General features: G+C 42.4%; 1 protein-coding gene across 1 annotated transcript in view; it reads right to left on the bottom strand.

The window, feature by feature from the left end:
* Nucleotides 1-5,912: 5,912 nt before the first annotated feature.
* Nucleotides 5,913-22,500, bottom strand: part of LOC141112394 (transmembrane protein 272-like) — a 169,251-nt gene continuing 152,663 nt past the window's right edge. The window contains exons 6-7 of the mRNA XM_073605196.1: nucleotides 16,524-16,678; nucleotides 5,913-11,141 (exon numbers count right to left, since the gene is read on the bottom strand). Coding sequence (XP_073461297.1) covers nucleotides 11,073-11,141; nucleotides 16,524-16,678 — 224 coding nt within the window. The 3' untranslated portion in view covers nucleotides 5,913-11,072. The remainder of the gene's footprint in view (nucleotides 11,142-16,523; nucleotides 16,679-22,500) is intronic.

The raw sequence follows: 22,500 nt of genomic DNA, 5'->3' as shown, positions 1-22,500 counted from the left end.
CCAGGGCCTTCAAAATTGTAAATGGTGGTTGAGAAATGAGATGTGTCATTTATGCTCGTAGAACGTATGGAGATGCTACTTCAATGTTGGGCCTTTGTATGTGGCCAGGCTGTGTAAAAGTCTCACACATGTGGTATCGCCATACTCAGGAGGAGTAGCAGAATTTATTTTGGGGTGTCATCTTTGCTACGTACATGCTATGTGTTGGAAATATCTGATAAATGGACAACTTTGTGTAAAAAAAAATGCGTTTTCATTTTTTTCCACATTTTCCAAAAACTTCTGGAAAAAAATGAACCGTTCAAAAGACTCATTATGCCTCATAGATTATACGTTGGGGTGTTTGCTTTCCAAAATGGGGTCATTTTGGGGGCAATTCCATTGTCCTGGTGCTCCAGGGCCTTCAAAAGTGTAATAGCTGGTTGAGAAATGAGATGTGTCATTTATGCTCGTAGAACGCATGGAGATGCTACTTCAATGTTGGGCCTTTGTATGTGGCCAGGCTGTGTAAAAGTCTCACACATGTGGTATCGCCATACTCGGGAAGAGTAGCAGAATGTATTTTGGGGTGTAATTTGTTGTATGCATATGCTCTGAGAGAGAAAAAACCTGTTAATATGACAATAAAAAAAAAAAATTCACCATGCTACTTATTTAATACCTTGGAATGTCTACTTTCTAAAAAGGGGTCATTTAGGGGGTATTTGTACTTTCCTGACTTGTTAGTGTCCCAAGAAATGAGATAGACCATCAGTACATCAGGTGTGATCAGATGTGATCAATTTTCAGTGATTGGCACCATAGTTTGTAGACTCTATAACTTTCACAAAGACCAAATAATTTACACTAATTTGGGTTATTTTTACCAAAGATGTGTAGCAGTATAAATTTTGGCCAAAATTTATGAAGAAAAATGACTAATTTGCAAAATTTTATGACAGAAACAAAGAAAAAGGCATTTTTTCACAAAATTTACGGTCTTTTTTATTTATAGCACAAAAAATAAAAAACCCACTAGTGATTAAATACCACCAAAAGAAAGCTCTATTTGTGTGAAAAAAGGACACAAATTTCATATGGGTACAGTGTTGCATGACTGAGTAATTGTCATTCAAAGTGTGAGAGCGCTGAAAGCTGAAAATTGGTCTGGGCAGGAAGGGGTGTAAGTGCACTGTATTGAAGTGGTTAAAGACAATGCAGGATCACAACAATAGACTGAGCAAGATGCAGAAACACAACAAAATTACCAATAACAGCCATTAACACTAAATAACAAAATTAATACTACATTACAAATAATACATCCATACAATTAAAATACAACATAGAATAAATAACACAGATTAAAATAACAGGCAAACTACCAAATACAAATAATACACCACTTTCTCTAACACCACCCCAGATAATAACCAACACAATACCAACATACTCTAAAAACAGCACAAAATCCTGATCATAAACAACCAGAATTAAATCTTCACCTTCAGTCCTCACAGAAAAAAATTATTTCCTGTGTTGCTCTGGGGTGCATTGTGGGTGTAACAATCTGTCACTGATGATACTCCGCAGACTGACCAGCTTATTGTTGAGTGGGTGGGAAGAGTTGTCCAAGATAGAACGTAACTTGAACAACATTCTCCTCTCCAACACTGTTGTAAAAGACTCCAATTCCAATCCAACAACAGTATTGGCCTTGCGAATCAGTTTGTTGAGTCTGTTGGTGTCGGACACCCTAAGCCTACTTCCCCAGCATGCCTCTGCATACAAGAGAGCGTTGGCCACCACAGACTCATAAAACATCTTCAGCATCGTCCGGCAGATGTTAAAGGACCTCAGTCTCCTCAAAAAGTAGAGGCGGCTCTGACCCTTCCTATAGAGCACCTCAGTGTTCTTGCTCCAGTCCAGCTTATTATCTATGTGCACCCCAGTAACTCTCTACTACCTCCACATCCACTCCTCGGATAGAAATTGGGGTCACTGGTGGCTTCCTCTTTCTAAAATGCAAAGGAAGCTCAGCCTTATACTGTTGCCTGTACCAAAGTGACAACCATCAGGGTACTGACTTAATGTTATCTTGCGCATACAGGGCATTATGTAGTTCTAAATATTGATAAAAGAATTTGATATTAAAGTGAGACTGTTTGCAATTGATCCCCTAAAGCCTTGTACACACGGGCAGAGAGTCAGGAGACAATTGCTGGTTCAAAAAAAAACATCCGACATTCTGCCTATGTGTATGTCGGTCTGTCCGACAGAAGCTGTCCGACTGTAGGACGTGCATGCTGGAAAGCCTGCAGCTGACCGACTCCTGATCAGTGCTCTCAGCCAATGGTAGAGAGCGCTGATCGCAGTGTTCCGGGGGGGGGGCATCCCCCTGTTAGAACCCAATAGCTCAACAGGGGAACTCGCTGGACTAACATTGCATGGTTAGTACAGCGTCTCCAACCGGGTTGCAAACAAAAAAAACTGTTATGCCCTGTACACATGGTCGGACATTGATCAGACATTCGGACAACAAAATCCATGGATTTTTTCCGATGGATGTTGGCTCGAACTTGTCTTGCATACACACGGTCACACAAAGTTGTCGGAAAATCCGATCGTTCTGAACGTGGTGACGTAAAACACGTACATTGGGACTATAAACGGGGCAGTAGCCAATAGCTTTCGTTTCTTAATTTATTCTGAGCATGCGTGGCACTTTGTGTGTCGGATTTGTGTACACACGATCGGAATTTCTGACAATGGATTTTGTTGTCGGAAAATTTTATAGCAAGCTCTCAAACTTTGTGTGTCGGAAATTCCTATGGAAAATGTGTGATGGAGCCTACACACGGTTGGGATTTCCGACAACAAGGTCCTATCACACATTTTCCATCGGAAAATCCTATCGTGTGTACAGGGCATAAGTGTATACCCGGCTTAATAGTGCTATCTTTATACAATGATTTGTTGTCATCTTCGATATAGTAAGAGGGACAGGACTCAGAAAGAATAGAAATTAGAATTGGCAGGCACACACACACGAAATTCTCTCTCACAGTGATACTGACAGCAGTGTGCAGCAGCACAGAAGATGCTGACACCTCACAGATGCAACATGTTCCCTCCTGAGTCAGTGACAGTCTCTCTCCACGCCAGGTGGTCCCTTCAGTCCACTCCAGTCCAAACAGCACTGACAGTCCTGCTCCCGAACTGCACCTAGTCCCGCAGACCTGCACACGCGGATCCACCCGCTCCATTCGGCAACCTTGCACCATGACATCACATGACACGCTCAGGCACCGCCTTTGTCAGCCATGCCCCCCATGCAATCACTCTGTAGCAGACACTCGGATGGTCTTGGCCGGCTTCAAACCGAGACTGTGCATGCTCAGTTCTGAGCCGAGCGTCACAGCCATATTTTTTACTGGTAACCTTTTCTTGTCACTGGCATTTACTGCTAAGAGAAAGGTACCCATTTTTACTGGCTGCCAGTAAAAATACTGACTGTTGGCAACACTTGCACAGATAGAAATCGAGGGGTGTTAAGTCTGGGGAACTTGAAGGGAATTCCTGGCTCACGTGCATATTGTTTGACAGACTTTTGCAGTGAGCATGTAAACTGTTTCAACACTATATCCGAGGAAGCAGAACTTGTTGCTGTGTGACGCTTCCCAGATCTTTGCTTGTGCACATCCCACCCAGTTCCATTGGTTTTCAAACTTATCACAAATTTGTGTGATTGTTAGTCGTGTTGGTGGTTTTGTTCCAAACTCACGTCACCATGGTAATTGAACGTCACACATTTTCAAATTTATAATACCACTTCAAAATGGTCTTGCATGCTCTTGATTTTATACCAGTTTTCCTTATACAGTATACATATTGAGCTTTCAGAAGCTTGCAACCATATGAGATTCCTTCACCCAGAATCCGCTCCCGCTTTTTCAGATGCACGGTGTGCACAAATATTAGGCAAGTGAGTATTTTGACCAAACCATTTTTATGCATATTGTCCAACTCAAAGCTGTATAAACTTAAATGCGTATTGGATTTAAGCATATCAGGTGATGTGTATTTGTGTAATGAGGGAAGGTGTGCATAATTATTTTCCTTTTCCTCAGGCAAAATGGGCCAAAAAAGAGATTTACCTGACTCTGAAAAGTCAAAAATTGTAAAAAGTCTTTCAGAGGGATGCAGAAATCTTGAAATTGCTAAGATATTGGGGTGTGATCAGATAACCATCAAATGTTTTGTCAACAGGGTCGCAAGAAACGTGTTGAAAAAAAATAGACGAAAGTGAACTTATTTGAGAAGAATCAAACATGAAGCTACCAGGAACCCATTATCCTCCAGTGCTGTCATATTCCAGAACTGCAACCTACCTAGAGTGCCCAGAAATACAAGGTGTTCAGTGCTCAGAGACATGGCCAAGGTAAGATAGGCTGAAGCCCAACCACCACTGAACAAGATACATAAGCTGAAACGTCAAGACTGGCCCAAGAAATATCTAGACAGGTTTTTTTTAAAGGTTTTATGGACTGATGAGATGAGAGTGAGGAAGAGGGAACTGAAGAGTACTTTACACTTTTTTTTTCTTTGTTTTGTCTCTTTAGGGAGGGGGGAAGGTAGTATAATTGGTAATTTTTTTGACAAGATAATTTAGTATTCGTTTTTTTTTTTTTTTTTGCAAGGTGTTTATTTGGGTGTTTTTAATGTAAAATATGTAATACAAGAATGTATAATATTGAATGGAAATGTTGAAGTCTATAATAAAAATTAAAATTTGATTATAAAAAAAAAAAAGAGATGAGAGTGCCTCTTGATAGACCAGATAGATGGACCTGTGGCTGGATCAGTAATGGGCACGGAGCTCCACTTTGACTCAAACACCAGCATGGATATGGAGATGGGCTAGTATTAATAAAGATTAGCTATTTTGACTTTTTTGGGTTGAAGTTGGACTCAAACTCCCAAACCTACTGCCAGTTTTTAGAAGACACTTTCTTCAAGCAGTGGTACAGGAAAAAGTCTGTATCTTTCAAGAAGACTATGATATTTATGCCGGACAATGCTTAATCGCATTCATCAAAGTACTCCACTGCTTGGCTAGCCAGTTAAGGCTGAAAAGAATGAAAGAATAATGACATGGCCCCCTTCCTCACCTGACCTAAACCCTATTGAGAACTTGTGGGCCCTTCTTAAATGGGAGATTTACATTGAAGGAAAACAGTACACCTCTCTGAACAGTGTCTGGGAGGCTGTGGTTGCTGCTACACAAAAAGTTGATCGCCAACAGATCAAGAAACTGACAGACTTAATGAATGGAAGGCTTATGATTGTTATTGAAAAGAATGGGGGCTATATTGGTCACTGATTTATTTATTTAAATGTCAGAAATGTTTATTTGTACATTTTGAGTTGTCTAGTTATTATTCTCACTTTAACAGATGAAAATAAACAAGTGAGATGGGAAAATTTTCATTTTCCATTTAGTTGCATTATAATTCTGCACATTAATAGTTGCCCAACAATTGTGCACACATAGATATTCTCGTAAGAAAGCCAAAACCTTTTGAGGTTTTTTTTAACATTTTGAATTGACAGAGAGCACTGTAGTTGTTCAATAATGAAATGATTGCTCAAAAATACAACTTGCCTGATAATTGTGCATACAGTGTGTAGGAGCTTATATTTCACACTTTTAAATGTGTCATCAGTAAACTGCACCCAAAGATGTATGTGTGCAGAACTCGCTTACAGTGTTGGCAATTCATATTACCTCTCCTTAATTAAAGATGAACACTCGGCAATGGGAAACAGACTAATGTATTTATGGCCACCAAGCAACATCTAGGTTTTTCTGGGTTGCAGACACAGTAGAACGGTAATAACATTTTGTATAAAGACACAATAGGATATAACAATAGCATAAATTTGTTTTTAATAAACATAAAATAAGAACAATTCAATACAAATGGTTACACAGATTAATGTTTTTATTAAAACAAATAAAAACATGCAGATTGCCTTGCTTTACAGTTTAGTTCTGTCACACCTGAACTCCAGGCAGATACAAAAGATGGGCATTTTATCAAACAAAATATTCATTAAAAAACACATTAAGGCTGGATTCACACTAGTGCGAATTGGATGCGGGTTCCCTCACATCCAATTCGCATGACAGGAGACTGACAGGCTCTCAATGGAGCCAGTTCACACATCTGTGGAGCGGCTGCGGAGCGGATTGCACAGGAGTCCTGTGAGTATTTGGCTCAGTTTCAGGTCCAAATTTAGGCAAAAATTTGGGCCACGTTTGTCCCTGCAACAGAGAACAGGGACGCACCGGACCCCTGCTGTCAGCTGCATCCGTTTTTAGTGTGAACCCAGCCTAAATGCAATTACCATACAGCAAACTGCTCCTTCATCATCTGTGACAGGATAAGGTGGGTACTGGATCAAACTATGTTGCTTAAACTAGATGTCATCCCAGCCATCAAAATCTGATATAAATTTAACATGTTAACCATTGAGCCTTCACCCCATCTAAAATAGCATTGAGTTCCAGGACATTTGTAATCTACTCCAACGTATTTTATACATTTTCTTCAAGACAGATTTGGATACATGTATTTAGGAAAAAAAATAATTTTCTTATTTTTCCAAAAGCATCTTTTTACAGTATGTAATGTGCAAAGCCCCAGATATTTACCCCAAAATGTAACTGATCAGAAGAATAACACTTAAATGTGATTTTTAGGTAACATAGGATAATGGCAAAGCTTAAAGCAAACGTTATCATCTTACTGGTAAGCTTTTTTTTCTCCTTTTGATGTTACAATGTAATGCATGCATGCAAAAAAAAAGATGTTTATGTAATTGTTGACATAATAATAATGATGAGATTGACCTGTATTTGCATTGGCTTAAATTAGTACAACGACAACGTTTTCCCATTTATTGCGATGGCTAAAATCTTAAATGACTTTATATTTGTGAGCATTCAGGTAATCCTAACTCCATCTGTCCCTCAACTCTGACCAGTTTCCCAGTCCCGACTGCTGAAAAACATTCCCACAGCATGATGCTGCCACCACCATGTTTCACTGTGGGGATGGTGTTCTTTTGGTGATGTGATGTGTTGGGTTTGCGCCAAACATAGCGTTTTCTTTGATGGGCAAAAACTTCAATTTTAGTCTCATCAGACCAGAGAACCTTCCTCCATACATATTGTGAGTCTCCCACATGCCTTTTCGCAAACGCAAAACGTGCCATTTTGTTTTTTGCTGAAAGTAATGGCCACTCTGCCATAAAGCCCAACCCTTTGGAGTGTACAACTTATTGTCGTCCTATGTACAGATACTCCAGTCTCTGCTGTGGAACTCTGCAGCTCCTCCAGGGTTACCTTAGGTCTCTGTGCTTCCTCTCTGATTAATGCCCTCCTTGACCGATCCGTCAGTTTTTGTGTGCGGCCGTCTCTTGGCAGGTTTGCTGTTGTGCCATGTTCTTTCCATTTAGTTATGATAGATTTGATGGTGCTCCTAGGGATCATCAAAGATTTGGATATTTTTTTTTATAACCTAACCCTGACTTGTACTTCTCAACAACATTGTTCCTTACTTGTTTGGAGAGTTCCTTGGTCTTCATGGCAGTGTTTGGTTAGTGGTGCCTCTTGCTTCGGAGTTGCAGCCTCTGGGGCCTGTCAAAAAGGTGTTTATATGTAATGACAGATCATGTGACACTTAGATTGCACACAGGTGGACATCATTTCACTAATTATGTGACTTCTGAAGGTAATTGGTTGCACCAGAGCTTTTTATGGGCTTCATAACAAAAGGGGGTGAATACATACGCACATGCCAATTATCAGTTTTTAATTTCTGAAAACTAGTTTTATGTATATATTTTTCAAATTTTACTTCACCAACTTAGACTATTGTGTTCTGATCCATTACATATAATTCAGATTAAAAAAACATTGAACCAAAGGCTGTAATGTAATGTAAATAGGTAAAAAGCCAAGGAGGGTGAATACTTTTGCAAGGCACTGTAGGTGATAGCCTTGTGAATTTGAGAAACCGATGCCTGATTCTGAAAAAGCCCATTAAGCAAAAACAGATCTGGTAGAGTGCCCCTCACCAGACCATAGGCTCAAATGATGACTTGTCTAATTCACCTAGCAATGGTCAAGCAAGAAATAGGGTCCCCCCTGCGAGAACCCTCTGAAACAACAAAGAGGGAAAATGAAAAAGAGCCTATAGCCAAGAGGCAGACTCCCAAAGCATGTACTTTGTTAAGACAGTGGACAGAAATTCCCTTGGGATGTTTCAGAGCAGGACATAAGAAGTAGCATTTGTAGCCTTAAAGTGTTTTTAAATTCATTTTTTTATTAAAATATCAAACATTTTATGCTTACCTGCTCTGTGTTGGTCCCTATAGGACCCCATAGTCACCCCATAGTCACTTCCTATGGGGGCCCACCAGCAGGCTCGTTCCTGAGCTGCACTGCCTTTGATCGCAGACAGACAGTATGGCTCAGCCCCGCCCCCCCACTTACTCATAACAGGACTTGTGCCCCACTGCTGCCTAAATTCCTGTGATAAGAAGAGGAGAGGGGAGGGAAGAATGTAGCCGGGACAGTGCTGGATCTCTGACAGGCTCAGGTAAGGGTTTAGAGAGGGAGGAGAAAGATTTAGTTAGTGGGGTATTTTTTGCCTTAATGCAGGGAATGCTTGAGATCTCAGCTGGTTCAATTTATCTTAGAGAGAGGGTGATTCTTTCTTATTTATTTCCTCCTAAGGCAGCATACTTGCAGCAAAACCAAAGCCATAAACCAACAACTCAGGTAGGAAGACTGGACAGCAGGGGTTCACTTGTGACCCCTGCTATCTACAGTCTCTGAAAGGACAGATTGTGCCCATAAAATCAGAAAGGCTATTTGGCCATAGGGCCAGCAGAGTGCCCAAAGGGTTGGCAGGGAGTCAGACATTGTGCATCTGTCTGAACAGTGGGTACTAGGGCCCTGTGGTTTCATGTACATGGCTAAGTACATGAAGCCATGTACTTAGTTGACCTAGCAAGGTCATCTGACCCCTTGCTCCTGCGTTTTTGATCAGCTATGTGCCATGCAAACTGTCCCCAGAGGGATGGTCATGATCTTTGCTGCTTTGGAGATAGAAGGGTAAAGCCTTCTGTGCCCAGTAATATAGGCTGCTGTACCACAGAACACTGTGCTGTACTGTGGTAGCCAGGGGAATATGGTGCTGGCAGAGAGATACATGCCAAGGGAAAGAAAGTGGCCTGTGCAAGTTAGCATTAATAACTAAGGTGTCCATCCAGCTGTCCTTTGTAGCCCACCAATATAAAACTATCATAACCATTTAGTTGTAGAAACTACAAAATAAAACTACCCAGCTACATGTATCAACAAGTTATATGCAAAAAGCCAACATGTGTTTTTTTTTCAGTTTAATCGTTTTTATACATAATCTTCGAAAACTTGTAATACATATACATAGATATATTTTCAATGGATATATAGTACATATATTTAAAGAAAAATAAAGCCATGTGTCCTGATACATCTCTGCTCTCAGTTTTTTAGATCAGACTTTTTTCATCTTTTGCTTTTAGTCAAAGAAATAAAAAATAATATCTCCTAGATTAGTAGCTGCAAAGCCTGTATTATTTTAATATAATTCTTTCTATGTGCTCCTAAACCTTTATACACTATATACAACATAGTAAGTCAAGCTCTGTGGCACAGATTCATACATCTACTTTACACCAGTATACTGATTTTATAAGAGGATTTCCAAGGAAAGGAACATTTCACATCAACTTTGTATATATCTTGATGGCTTTAAATCCAGCTGACCAGTAATTATAGCTCTATGGATTTGGCTAGAGGTTAAAGGAGTTGTAAAGGCAGAAGGTTTTTTATCTCAATGCATTCTATGCATCAAGATAAAAAACCTTTCGTGTGTAGCAGCCTCCCCAGCACTCCCCTAATACTTACCTGGGCCCCATCTCTCTCCAGCGATGTCCACGAATGTCTAAGCCGTCTGGGACACTCCTCCTAATTAGACACAGCAGCGGCACCATTGGCTCCCGCGGCTGTCAATCATTCAGCCGATCAGGGGAGAGAGCGGGGCCGGGTCGGGGCTCCGTGTCTGAAAGGACACACGGAGCTGTGACTTGGCTCCAGTGCCTCCTTAGGAAGCTGCTGATTGTGGGAGCACTTGATAGGAGGGAGGGGCCAGGAGCAGCAAAGAGGGACCCGAGAAGAGGAGGATCGGGGCTGCTCTGTGCAAAACCAACTGCACAGAGGAGGTAAGTATAACATGTTTGTTATTTTTTTTTTTTTTTAAATGAGACTTTAAAATCAGTTTAACTCTCAAACCTGGGAAGTGCAAGTGGGGGGAGACCCTCCCAATACATAGAGTGTCTCAAAATTCAAAGCATTCGCTAGGTATTTTTTTTTTTGAATGAATGAATGAAGTTGTACCAAGCAGGCACCACAGGGAAGATCTCAGCACAGTGGGAACAAGTAGCTATGTGGTTACATATAGTAATTGAAGGAAAGTTGCAGAGCTGTAGGGGGTTTAAGACAGCCCCTTCCTCCAGGTCCCCAGCACTGTAGTTTCTACTGTGAACCAATCCAAACACACGCATCAGCATGGTGGCAGTGAGCATGGATTACATATGTTTGCCAGCGAAACATCATTTGTTTACCGGCTTATAGGTAGAGATGGATACATAGCAATTTGACAGTAAAATTAAATTCAGTAAATACAGTAAATTCCAAAGCAGCATTGCTATATTTGACTCAAGAGCAGTCAATGGACTCTTTATGCAGCAGACACCATGGTGAAAAAAAATCATTTATTCTTTGTATTGGTGATTTCTGTATTTACCTCCAATGCAAATGTAAGTTCAGATTCTCAATAAAAACTACTTCTTAACACTCTGTTTGACCTGCTGGATGAATATGCCTATTCAAAATCAATTTCACCATTTAGAATGAATGTGTATAACTTGAAATGAAGGAAAAAAAAACGATGTTCTTGGCAACCTCCCTTCTTGTTTTACTTCAGAGCTTCTTCATCTTCTGGAGAGTGGTTTCTGCCAGGAGTTTCTGTATCTGCACCTGCCACCTGAAAAGAGAGACTAATTTCAATCTTTACATTAATGCGGAAATATATGAGATGGCAAAATTGCAGTGTTTCTAATCCCATAACCCTAAAATCAGTGTGTATATGCAGCAAAGCATGCTTGTTATACTCACTGTGGAACCTAAGGGGTTAATCCGCCACATTGTCTAAAAAGGCTGTTTGATCCAGTCTTCTCTGATGTGACGGGAGTCACTTTGGGCGGGGGGGCTTGTGAAACCCAGCTTACCTTGGCGAACTCCGGAAACTCCTTGTCCAGCTCCCCTGGCCCCTCCTATGTGTAAGTCACGCTGTGTGTCTATTGGGGCACAGGGTGACCGAGAACTCCAGTCTGATATGCACTAATCAGACTCACCGTACAACCACACCGGACTCAGCATCCCCTTTTACCCATTTCCCAGGGTCTTATATGTGTGCTTTGTGTTGAAGGAATGAAGGGGCTCTTTCACTTGGGACATTAATATTTCTGAACAATATCCCTCAAGAATATATGAAGATAAAGTTCACCTTTCATCAGAAACCATTGCTAGATGGTTTGAGGTGGGGTTGGGGTTGCTATGTGTTTGTTAAGTGGCTGTATCCCATTGTTCTATTGTGTCTGTCTGCCTTGGGAGAAAAGTATGTGTGTCTGTTACTGAATCTAGTCTACCCCGCCCTGTGTCATTGTGCAAAGGAGGGGGGATTGTTCTCTGAGTGTATATCTCTGTACCTGTGTTCAAATAAACAGTTCATGTTCCAGCTTTGCAGCCAAACGAGCCCTGCATAGTTCTTTGTTGTAATATGCGGCTATAAGATCTAATATCTATATTCAGACTGGAGGAAGTAGTATATGACGGAAGCACTCAAGCGGAGTGTGGGACGTTCTGTTACATCTCATACTCCCATTCTTTAACTGTACAGCCCTAGGAGGCACTCTGCACATGCTCAGTTTGCTATGTATTGCTAGAGTTTTTTTGGGGGGGAAGGTGCATGTGATCAGCACAGAGCCAATCAGCACTGTCCAGGCAGGGGGTTAGTGGTCATGCAGCCTCATAAAACAGTCAGAAAAGAATGAAAACTTCCCCTACAAGCTTAGCCACTTCCCGCCCTCCATCAGTCTGACATACCGCAACGCCGATCTAGGTAAAGAGTCTCTGACAGAGACTCCTTACCACGTGATCAGCTGTGTCCAATCACAGCTGATCACGATGTAAACAGGAAAAGCCACATAAAAGCTTTTCCTCACTTGCGTCTGTCAGACGCGAGTGGAGGAGAGCCGATCGGCTGCTCCTCTGACAGGGGGGTCTGCGTTGACTGATTATCAGTGCAGCCCCCCCCCCAGGATGCCCACCCAGGACCACCAGGACGCCACCAGGGATGCCCACCACTTGTGATCACAAGGTATGTCACCCATGGACACCAGGACACCAATCACTGCCCACAATTGATGCCAATCAGTACCCACAATTGATGCCAGTGCCCATCACTAATGCCTGCCAGTGACTCCATATCAGTGATGCTCAGTGCCAATCAGTGCCCATCAGTGCCACCTATCAGTGCCACCTATGAGTGCAAAAAAGAGCATAAAAGATGGATCTCAAACTACTGACAGTGTCAAGCAAAAAAGACCAATTCGTCCATGTGGATGGGGTACCTCCACAACTGTGCTACTTTTTTAAAAGATTGGGAAACAAGCGGGGAAGGGGACAAGTAGTTGAAAGGAGGGCCAAACCATGGTATTTAATTGCTGAATAAATCTTTAATAGTACAAAAATCTAATAATAAACAGGAACCCATATTTTAAACATGGGCAGTGTAAACCACCCCTCTAAACACCATAAAATTGATTAAAATAAAGAGACAATGTTGTCACTTTAAAAAATGGACACACAGGACACCGCTGCAATGGTACAAACTAACCACACTATACACTGAATATGAACACTTCCGTATATCAAAGCCTTGATGGTCTGTGAGTGGGTGATTAAGACACAAAGCAATACTTGTCCCTTACGAGGCTTATTATATGCCAATTGTGTCACATATGCCCATTTAGCAGAGGCCGATTCATGGACAGATCGTCCGTGGCTATCTGATATAAAGGGAAGTATATTGCACTGCTGAACAACACATTTGCCAAGGGCAGCAATGGAATACTTGTATTGATGCACTTGCGGCTAAATGAGTGCCCATCAGTGCCATCTATGAGTGCTCTTCAGTGCCGCCTATCAATGCCATCAGTGCTGCATATCAGTGCCAACTATCAGTGCCGCATATTAGTGCCCATCAGTGCCACCTCATCAGTGCTGCCTTATCATTGCCCATCAGTGCAGCCTCATTAGTGCCCATCAGTGAAGGAGAAAACATACTTATTTACAAAGTTTTGTAACAGAAACGAAGAAAAAGATTTTTTTCCCAAATTTTCTGTCTTTTTTATTGGTTTAGCAGAAAATAAAAAATCCCAGAGGTGATCAAATGCCACCAAAGGAAAGCTCTCTTTGTGGGAACAAAATTATAAAAATTTTGTTTGGGTAGACTGTAGCATCACCGCGCAATTTTCATTTAAAAAGCAACAGTGCTAAAAGCTGAAAATTGGCTTGGGCAGGAAGGGGGGAAAGTGCCTAGTATTGAAGTGGTTAAACCAGTGCTTTGCTGGACACTGACAGAAGTCACAAGACTGCCATATACTGCCGATGAGAAAAGGTATTTTGCAGTTAATGCAGGTAATGTAAGGACTGCAGGTAACAGGGTGCCTTGCCAGGGCCTGCAGCTTATGCATGTATTTGCAAATGTGTGCAACTAAACCCCTGTTTTTAATGCATACTGTTAGACAGGTCAATTCGGTGGGTCACATGCTGGTCGGTAAGTTGAGCTTGAAAATTTTTAGTTTTTATTTGACATGCGTTCACCCTTCCAGTGCTCCTTGCTGTAAAGAGCAGTTATAGGTGAGAGCAGTGACCATTTGTTGTATTGTTGATATATTGGTCAGGAAACGCACTGACACCTTTGTTGCCATAGTGCAATGTGCTGGGTGTTCAGTGTGCTCCTGCGCCTTTAGGAGGGGTGGGCTCCCTCCAGTCACCTGCCCTCCATCTATCCATCAGAATGCATGTGCTCCCATTGCCGGGGCCTGCAGCTTACGAATGTATTTGCAAATGTGTGCAACTAAACCCCGGTTTTTAAAGCATACTGTTAGATAGGTCAATTTGATTGGTCGCAGGCTGGTCGGTAAGTTGAGTTTTGAAATTCTTTGGTTTTCTTCTTCGGAAAAAGTAGTAGCTGTTGCACTGCATGGCTCAGAATCATTTGGTGCAAAATACATTGTAAATGAAAGCTTAACAATCTAAAGCTGGGTATACGCACAAGTTCTGAAAAGTCAGCTGCTTCAGCAGGAACTTGCCAACTTCAGTATGTGTGTGCGCTTCTCTATTCAACAGAAGCCGGTCTAACAACTGGCTTCTGTTCAACAGTCATGCTGGAAAACCAGCATCTGATCAGAGGGAGAGATCTCTGCATCAACACTGCTCATGTTAATGGAGGAATCTATCAGTTTTTTTTTTCGTTCAACCAGCGGGCTGCATTATTTGTTGATGGCACCCCAAATACATCTGCATTTGCGGCTGCCAAACCTCATTGTACTGCAGTACCATGCAGTTTGGTGCAGTGCAATCTGAAAGTAGTGATTGCACTACGTTTTCTGCATTCCCCCGCGTTTTGCAAGCCAGACAAATGAATGGGTTGTCAAAACCGGATGGCACAGGAACACGCGCATTCCAAAGTGAACCGACCCTTAGTAGAAGTTCAGGGAGGGGAAGTTTCACTTCACGTTTGCATCCACCCCCCCTTCTCTTAAACAACTGGCACTTTATTGGGGGGGGGGCGGGTACCTGGTTTTGACAGGTACCAGCTCCCACGTCCGGTCGGATTGCTGCGGCGATCCAAGTGGAAGTTCAGCATCCTCCCCTTTCCCCACAGACTTCTGAGACACATCACAAGTTCCAGAAGACTGCAGAATCATTTACAAAGTGCAGTGTTGCTTTGCGAATGCGCAGCGGGAAACTGGTTGTGAAGCCGTAAGGCTTCACTGCATTTCTCTCAATTATGATGTTGGCATCTGGACTCAAAGTGGTTTAACCACTTCCAGACTACTGCACGCCGATATATGTCCTAAGTTTGAAGAGGAATATCGTTGTTATGGCAGCAGCTAGCTGCCATAACCCCCCGGTATCCTCTTTTTCAGTCGGCGGTTCGGTTTCTGATAATAGTGGTCTCTGTGGCGGATTCGCCGCAAGATCACTTTTATCGGCGGCGGGAGAGGGGCCCCCCTCCCGCCGCTTACCGGTTCCCTCCACCTCTTGCCGGTGCCCTCCACCTCCGCCGCTGTCGACGGCTCTGGTAAGCGGCGACGGGATGTTGATCCATGCTAGGTATGGAGACGGGTGGGGGCCATCTTCCCCTCACTCGACTCCATACCTCTTAAAGAGCTATTTTTTTTTTAAATTGCATTTTAGTGTAAATATGAGATCTGAGGTCTTTTTGACCCCATGTCTCATATTTAAGAGGTCCTGTCATGCTTTTTTTCTATTACAAGGGATGTTTACATTCCTTGTAATAGGAATAAAAGTGACACAAAGAACAGTGTAAAAAAAAAAAAAAAAAAAGGTAAAATAAATAAGTAAAATTTTTTTTTTAAACGCGCCCCGTCCCGCCGAGCTCATGTGCAGAAGTGAACGCATACGTGAGTAGCGCCTGCATATGAAAACGGTGTTCAAACCACACATGTGAGGTATCACCGCGATCGGTAGAGCGAGAGCAATAATTCTAGCTCTAGACCTCCTCTGTAACTCAAAACATGCAACCTGTAGAATTTTTTAAACATTGCCTATGGAGATTTTTAAGGGTAGAAGTTTGTCGCCATTCCACGAGCGGGCACAATTTTGAAGAGTGACATGTTGGGTATCAATTTAAAAAAAAAAAAGTGCGCTTGTAAGACCGCTGAGCAAATACGGTGTGACAGAAAGTATTGCACCGACCGCCATTTTATTCTCTAGGGTGTTAGAGAAAAAATGTATAATGTTTGGGGTTCTAAGTAATTTTCTAGCAAAGAAAAACTGTTTTTAACTTGTAAACAACAAATCTCAAAAAGTGGCTCCGTCCTTAAGTGGTTAAAGATTCGCCTTGGGTGAGGACAGCGCTGGACCCCTGGACAGGTGAGTGTCCTTATATGTAAAGTGAGCAACTACAGTATTTGTAGCTGGTAACTTTTTTTTTGGGTGGGATGACTGGAGCTCCTCTTTAATATGAAATTATATTGATTTTTCACTTATATTGGGCAAGTGCTGGGCATGTGGTGATATATAAAGTATGTTTACATAATAGCTTACTTACCAGGAGACCTGCACAACATGTACAGAGACAAATGACTGCAACAAGGAACGCCAGAAAGATATACTCAAAGATCAGGATTCCAAACGCAAATTTATATACTAAATCATTGCAGCGTCTTGGATTGTCTTGATAGATTCGAAAAACCCAGACACTACCTAAAAGAAAAAACAAGGGAAAAAAAGATGCCAGTTTTCAAATCGAGAAATATACCTGTGAAATATAATTTTTTTTAAAGCAGTAAGGGTCAGAAAAGATGCACAGTCCACAAAACACTCCTAAGTCTCTAAAGATGTCTCTATAGGTGAAGATTTGTGGCCAGATTGGGACAGTCTATTATGTATGCTATCTGCTGAGGTGGCTTTTCTCCTAATAAGCTGGCACCAGTGGCATTAGTAATGTGCCCCCAGTCACTTCTCAACACAGACTATACATAAATGTTTGCAAGAAGTCTCTTACGGTCTTATTATGTCTCCTTTAATAAAGAGTGACCTCTCCTATAATATAGGCAAAGGAAATCACAGTAGTGGAGGTACTAGCAGTAGATTACCCTCTGAAAATTAAGGATCTTAATTTTAGCCCAGTGACTGTAATTTTCAAATCACAATATAATTACACAATATTATTACATAACATAAATGAATACTAACTTTTATAGGTAAAGTTGATCCAGGGAATATCCGATTACCTCTTGGGGGATCAGGAAGGGATATTTTTCCCCTGCTGGAGCAAATTGGATCATGCATTGCTGGGTTTTTTGCCTTCCTCTGGATCAACTGTGGGTATAGGATTGTGTATATAGGATTGTAGAATTTTTTTTTTTTTTAATTTCTATGTTGGTTGAACTAGATAGACTTGTGTCTTTTTTCAACCAGGCTAACTATGTAACCGGACTCAACTTAAAATTATCCAAATTTTCAAAATCATGCTGAGCTTATAACCAATATTTATATAAAAGAACATCTGGATAGCAGTGACCATAACACAATTTAATTTAATGTTAGCTGTAAGCCACAAACACATACTGGAAATATAAAAACACTTAACTTTAAGAGAGCACATTTTCTAAGGATGAGGGCTGCTCTCCTAGACTTAGACTGGGGGGGAATATTGGTATAGATGAACACAGAACAGAAATGGGAATTCTTCAAAGACTGTATGCAAACTCACTGCAAAGTATATTCCCATGGGGAAGACGTTTAAAAGGCTAAAAATAAAACCTATGTGGCTCACGGCCAAAGTTAAAAAAGCTATATATAATAAGAAAAGAGCTTTTAAGAAATATAAAAAATGAAGGAACACTATAATCGTTTAAATGTTACAAAGAATATAACACAATATGTAAAAAGGAAATCAAGGGCGTGAAAATTCAAACCACAAATGACAGATTGCAAAAGATAGTAGGAAAAACCCCCAAAAATTCTTTAACTATATGAATAGTAAAAAGGTCAGGTCTGAGCATGTAGGGCCGCTACAAAATAATCTGGAGTGGTTGACTGGGGACAAAGAAAAGGCAGATGTATTAAATAATTTCTTTAGCTGCGTGTATACAAAGGAGCATGGGAGAGCTCAAGTCCATAATGGGGATGGTATTGATACAGCCCGAATGAGCAACATTGACTCAAAAGTGATATGGTCCAGAAAAATTTAGACAGAATAAAGGTGGATAAAGCACCTGGACCAGTTGGCATCCACCCACGGATCCTAAAAGAATTTAGCTCTGTCATTTCAAAGCCATTGTTTCTAATTTTTAGGGACTTGTTAAGGATTGGAATAGTACCACTGGATTGGTGTAGGGCCAATATGGTACCTATATTTAACCACTTCAGCCCTGGAAGGATTTACCCCCCTTCCTGACCAAAGCACTTTTTGCGATACGGCACTGCGTCGCTTTAACTGACAATTGCGCGGTCGTGCGATGTTGCACCCAAACAAAACTGACGTCCTTTTTTTCCCACAAATAGAGTTTTCTTTTGGTGGTATTTGATCACCTCTGTTTTTGTTTATAGCACAAAAATAAAAACTGCAGAGTGACAATTTTGAAAAAAAAGCAATTTTTTTTACTTTTTGCTAGACTTTTTGTCGTGACTGCAACATTATGGCGAACACATCGGACACTTGTTTTCAATCACTTTTTTTTCCCAAAAAACATAGAAAAGAGAAAAAAATGTTATTCAATTTTTACAGTACAAGCGATGTATATACACAGTTGTTTACAGAGATGTTATTGCATGAATTGTCACAAAACAGATAGGCTGCACATTGAAACAGGAGAAAGATGTGCAGAGCTGTTAAAGTACATCACATTAGGATATGAGTTCGGAAGTAGTAGATTCCAACAGTATTATTTAAGGAGGTCCTGGGGGAAAAAGGGGGGAAAAAGGGGGGGAAAAGGGGGGGGGGAGGGAAAGGGAGGGGAAGGGGAAAGGGAGGGGAAGGGGAAAGGGAGGGAAAGGGGAAAGGGAGGAGGAGGGCAGGGGGTGAAGGAAGGACCTCATCAACTTTGCTAAGATCACAAAGCTCAAACAATGGTTAGACATTCAGGACATCATAGCAGTATTACACAGTTACAGGGCAGGTCCAACAGCAATCTCTTAATGGTCATCCGCCACCTCCGTGCCCCAGGCATCTATCCATCCCGACCATATTTTGTCAAATTTGCTAGGGCAATTTCAGTTGGCATAAGTAAGCTTATACAATGGCAGCACCGAGTTCAGTGTTAGGCGCCATGAGGACAACCTGGGAGGCGTAATGTCTTTCCAATGGAGGAATATCTCTCTACGGCATAGAAAGTAGCATATTTCAGGAATAACCTAGTATATTTACCCCTTACCCTAGAGTCAAAAACATTAAGCAGCATCATTTTGGGGTCTGTTCCAAGTTCCAGGGAGGTAACCCGGCTAAGGGTGTCGGCTATCTCTGACCAATAGTCTCCGAGGCGGGGACAGGACCATGTCCTATGGAAGAAGGAGGCAGATCTCTGATCACATCTAGGGCAGGCCACTGGGGTGCTAGGGTTCATAATTGTCAATCGCTTAGGAGTGTAGTAGGCCCTGTGGAGGAACTTAACCTGCATAAATCGGTCTCTGGCCGAGATCATATTAGTGACAAAGGAAGATACACATGTCTCTCAATCCTCCTCTGATAGATCTGGGATGTCTAATTTCCACTTAGCTAGGGTTTTTTCAAGTTTCTTCAGAGGGGCTATGGACAAGTGGAAGTACAGAGAGGAAAGGGGTTTATCTATGATCTTGGCAGTAAGTAGTCCCTCCACAGGGTCTGATCCCAGTATGATTTGTGCTGGGAACTGTTTCCCATACGCATGTCAAAGCTGGTAGTATCGAAACAACATCCATCCCGGTAATGCGTAGGCACTTTTTAGATCAGAGAAGGATCTCAGTTTACCCCCCAGTAACTATATGCTTCAATTTGACTATACCCTTCCTTGCCCAGACCTGGAGGTCTGGAACGGTATTCAAATGTGGTAGATTGGGATTGCCCCAGAAAGGGATGTGGGGAGAGAACGTCTCAGGAGAGCTAAAACGGGTCCTGGCTTTGTTCCATACATTGATGGTTGTGCGCATCAGGTCTGTGATGCCAGGGTGAGATCTCGCCCCCCTAAATACCACATTGCTGAGAGAGGAGTATGAGCCCATTATGGCTGCTTCCAAGGTCACTGCTGGGTTGTCTTGTAATTGGGAAAACCACCATCTGACCGTCACCAGGAAGGCCGCCCAGAAGTAGATCTGAAAATCTGGTAGGGACAGGCCCCCCTGGGTGACGGGCAGCTGAAGGGTGGTAACAGCTAGTCGTGGGGGTCTTCCGTTCCAAACAAAGGAAGATATTATACTTTTTATTTTGGCGAAGAATGAAGCCGGTGGAATCAAAGGGGCATTTCGAAAAGGGTAAAGGAATTTGGGGAGATAAATCATTTTAACTAAGTTTACCTTACCTACTGGTGATAGGGGAAGGGTCCTCAAGGTTACACATCTCTGCGAGAAGTTTTTAAGTAATGGTTGAAGGTTCAGCTCATAGTATGAGGACAACATAGTCCCAATCTTTACACCTAAGTATTTTAATTCAGATGTCCAGTTGAGGGGGGTGCCTGTTGGTGGGTGGCGACCCGACGCATTTAGTGAAAAAAGGAGTGATTTCCCCCAATTGACCTTAATGCCGAAAATGAGCCGAATTCATCTATTATATGAAGTGCTGGTGGGAGGGATGAAATGTCCTTGAGGAAGAGGAGTGTATCATCGGCATATAAGGATATTTTTTCTGTTACTACGCCAACTTGGATTCCCTTTACTGAAGGGGCGGATCTAATACGAGCTGCCATAGGCTCCATGGCTAGCGCGAATAATCCAGGGGATAGTGGGCAGCCCTGTTTGGTGCCCCTGGACAGGGGAAACGGCAAGGAGGGCAAATTGTTTGTGCGTATACGGGCTGCGGGATTGTGGTATACCATGTGGACCCAGCTGATAAAACGAGGGCCAAACCCGAATTTGTGAAGGACCGCCCAGAGGTAGCCCCACTCAACCGAGTCAAAAGCCTTTTCGGCGTCTAAGGAGGCGACTACCCCTGGGCCCTCCCCGCCCGCCCTGGAGAGATGTGTAAGGAGGCATCAGATGTTTATGTCGGTCCCTCTGCCTGGCATAAATCCAGACTGGTCCGCGTGTACCAATGCCGTAATTAATTACAGTGTTCAATCGAGCAGTCAACACCTTAGCCAACAGCTTGGCATCCACATTAAGGAGGGAGATTGGGCGATACGAAGAACACTGTTCAGGGGGCTTACCAGGTTTAAGGATGACCACTATAACTGCCTCAGCCATTGTCGGGGGTAATGAGTTCCCTACTATGGCCTTTTGCAGTACTAGTCTAAACGATGGTAATATTTCCACAGCATCCCATCTGGACCTGGCGTTTTGCTATTTTGCAAGGAGGCAACTGCCCTCTATAATCCCTCTAATAGGATAGGACCGTCTAAAGCTTTTCTAAATGTGGATGTCAGGCAAGGGAGCTCCACCCCGTCGAGGTATGCCGTCAGTTCTTCGTCCGTGCACTCCATTCGAGAACCATAGAGTTCCCGACAGAATGACGCAAATCTGTCATTGATGGAAGAGGGCTCTGTCAGAGTCGTCCTATCCGAGTCACATATGGACGAGATAGAGGGAGGAGCTTTCCCTCGCCAACCATGCCAGCATACTGCCTGTCTTCTCCCCATACTCAAAGATTCTTTGGGACTGATGTAGAAACTTTGTTTTGGTAGCTGATGTTCGTAGTAGTAGAACATCCCTCAACGCTGCCTGGAAGTTAGAATATGCTCTCAGAGTCCCTGGCTCTGAGTATTCCTCCTCAAGTGCTGCCACCCTCTCCTCAGCCTTTCGGGTTGAAGTTTTTCCAGATGTTTGTAGGGTACGGGTATAGGTAGTGTTTGGAAACATCTTGTATAAAACGGTTTAGAGTCACAAGAATACTCTATATAGAAAAAAGAGAAGGGGGAAAAGGGGGAGAGAGGGGGAAAAAAAGTAATCGAAGTAGCTTTTTATTTTTATTTTTACCTGTTTAGGATGGGTCCTCCCGAAGGTGCCAGAGCTCCCAGACCTTGTTATGAGCCTCCAACCTGTCCTGAATCCTAGCTGTCAATTTCTCCATCAATTCCACATCCTTAATTCTGGAGAAAAGAGCATCTGTGGAGGGGGGGTGCGGAGTTTCCAATTTGATGCTACAAGACAGCGTACTGCTGTGAGGACATGGCGTACCAGTTTCTTGTAGGATGTGGAGATCTTCAGAGGGGACAGGCCTAGTAGGAAAAATTCTGGGATCGCCGGGACCTGTAGATCCAATAGGTGGACTAATAGTTGTTGGACCTTGGTCCAGAAAGGATTATCAGTGGGCAGCTCCAATAGATATGGAGGAGAGTATCTTTCGCCCCCTGACATCTCCAGCACCTGTCGGAGCTAGTAGGATAAATGGCATG

This window comes from Aquarana catesbeiana, linkage group LG11 (assembly GCF_042186555.1).
Source record: "Aquarana catesbeiana isolate 2022-GZ linkage group LG11, ASM4218655v1, whole genome shotgun sequence".
Taxonomy (NCBI): domain Eukaryota; kingdom Metazoa; phylum Chordata; class Amphibia; order Anura; family Ranidae; genus Aquarana; species Aquarana catesbeiana.
Note: the sequence above shows the minus strand (reverse complement) of the source record. Positions and strands in the feature narration are given on the sequence as shown.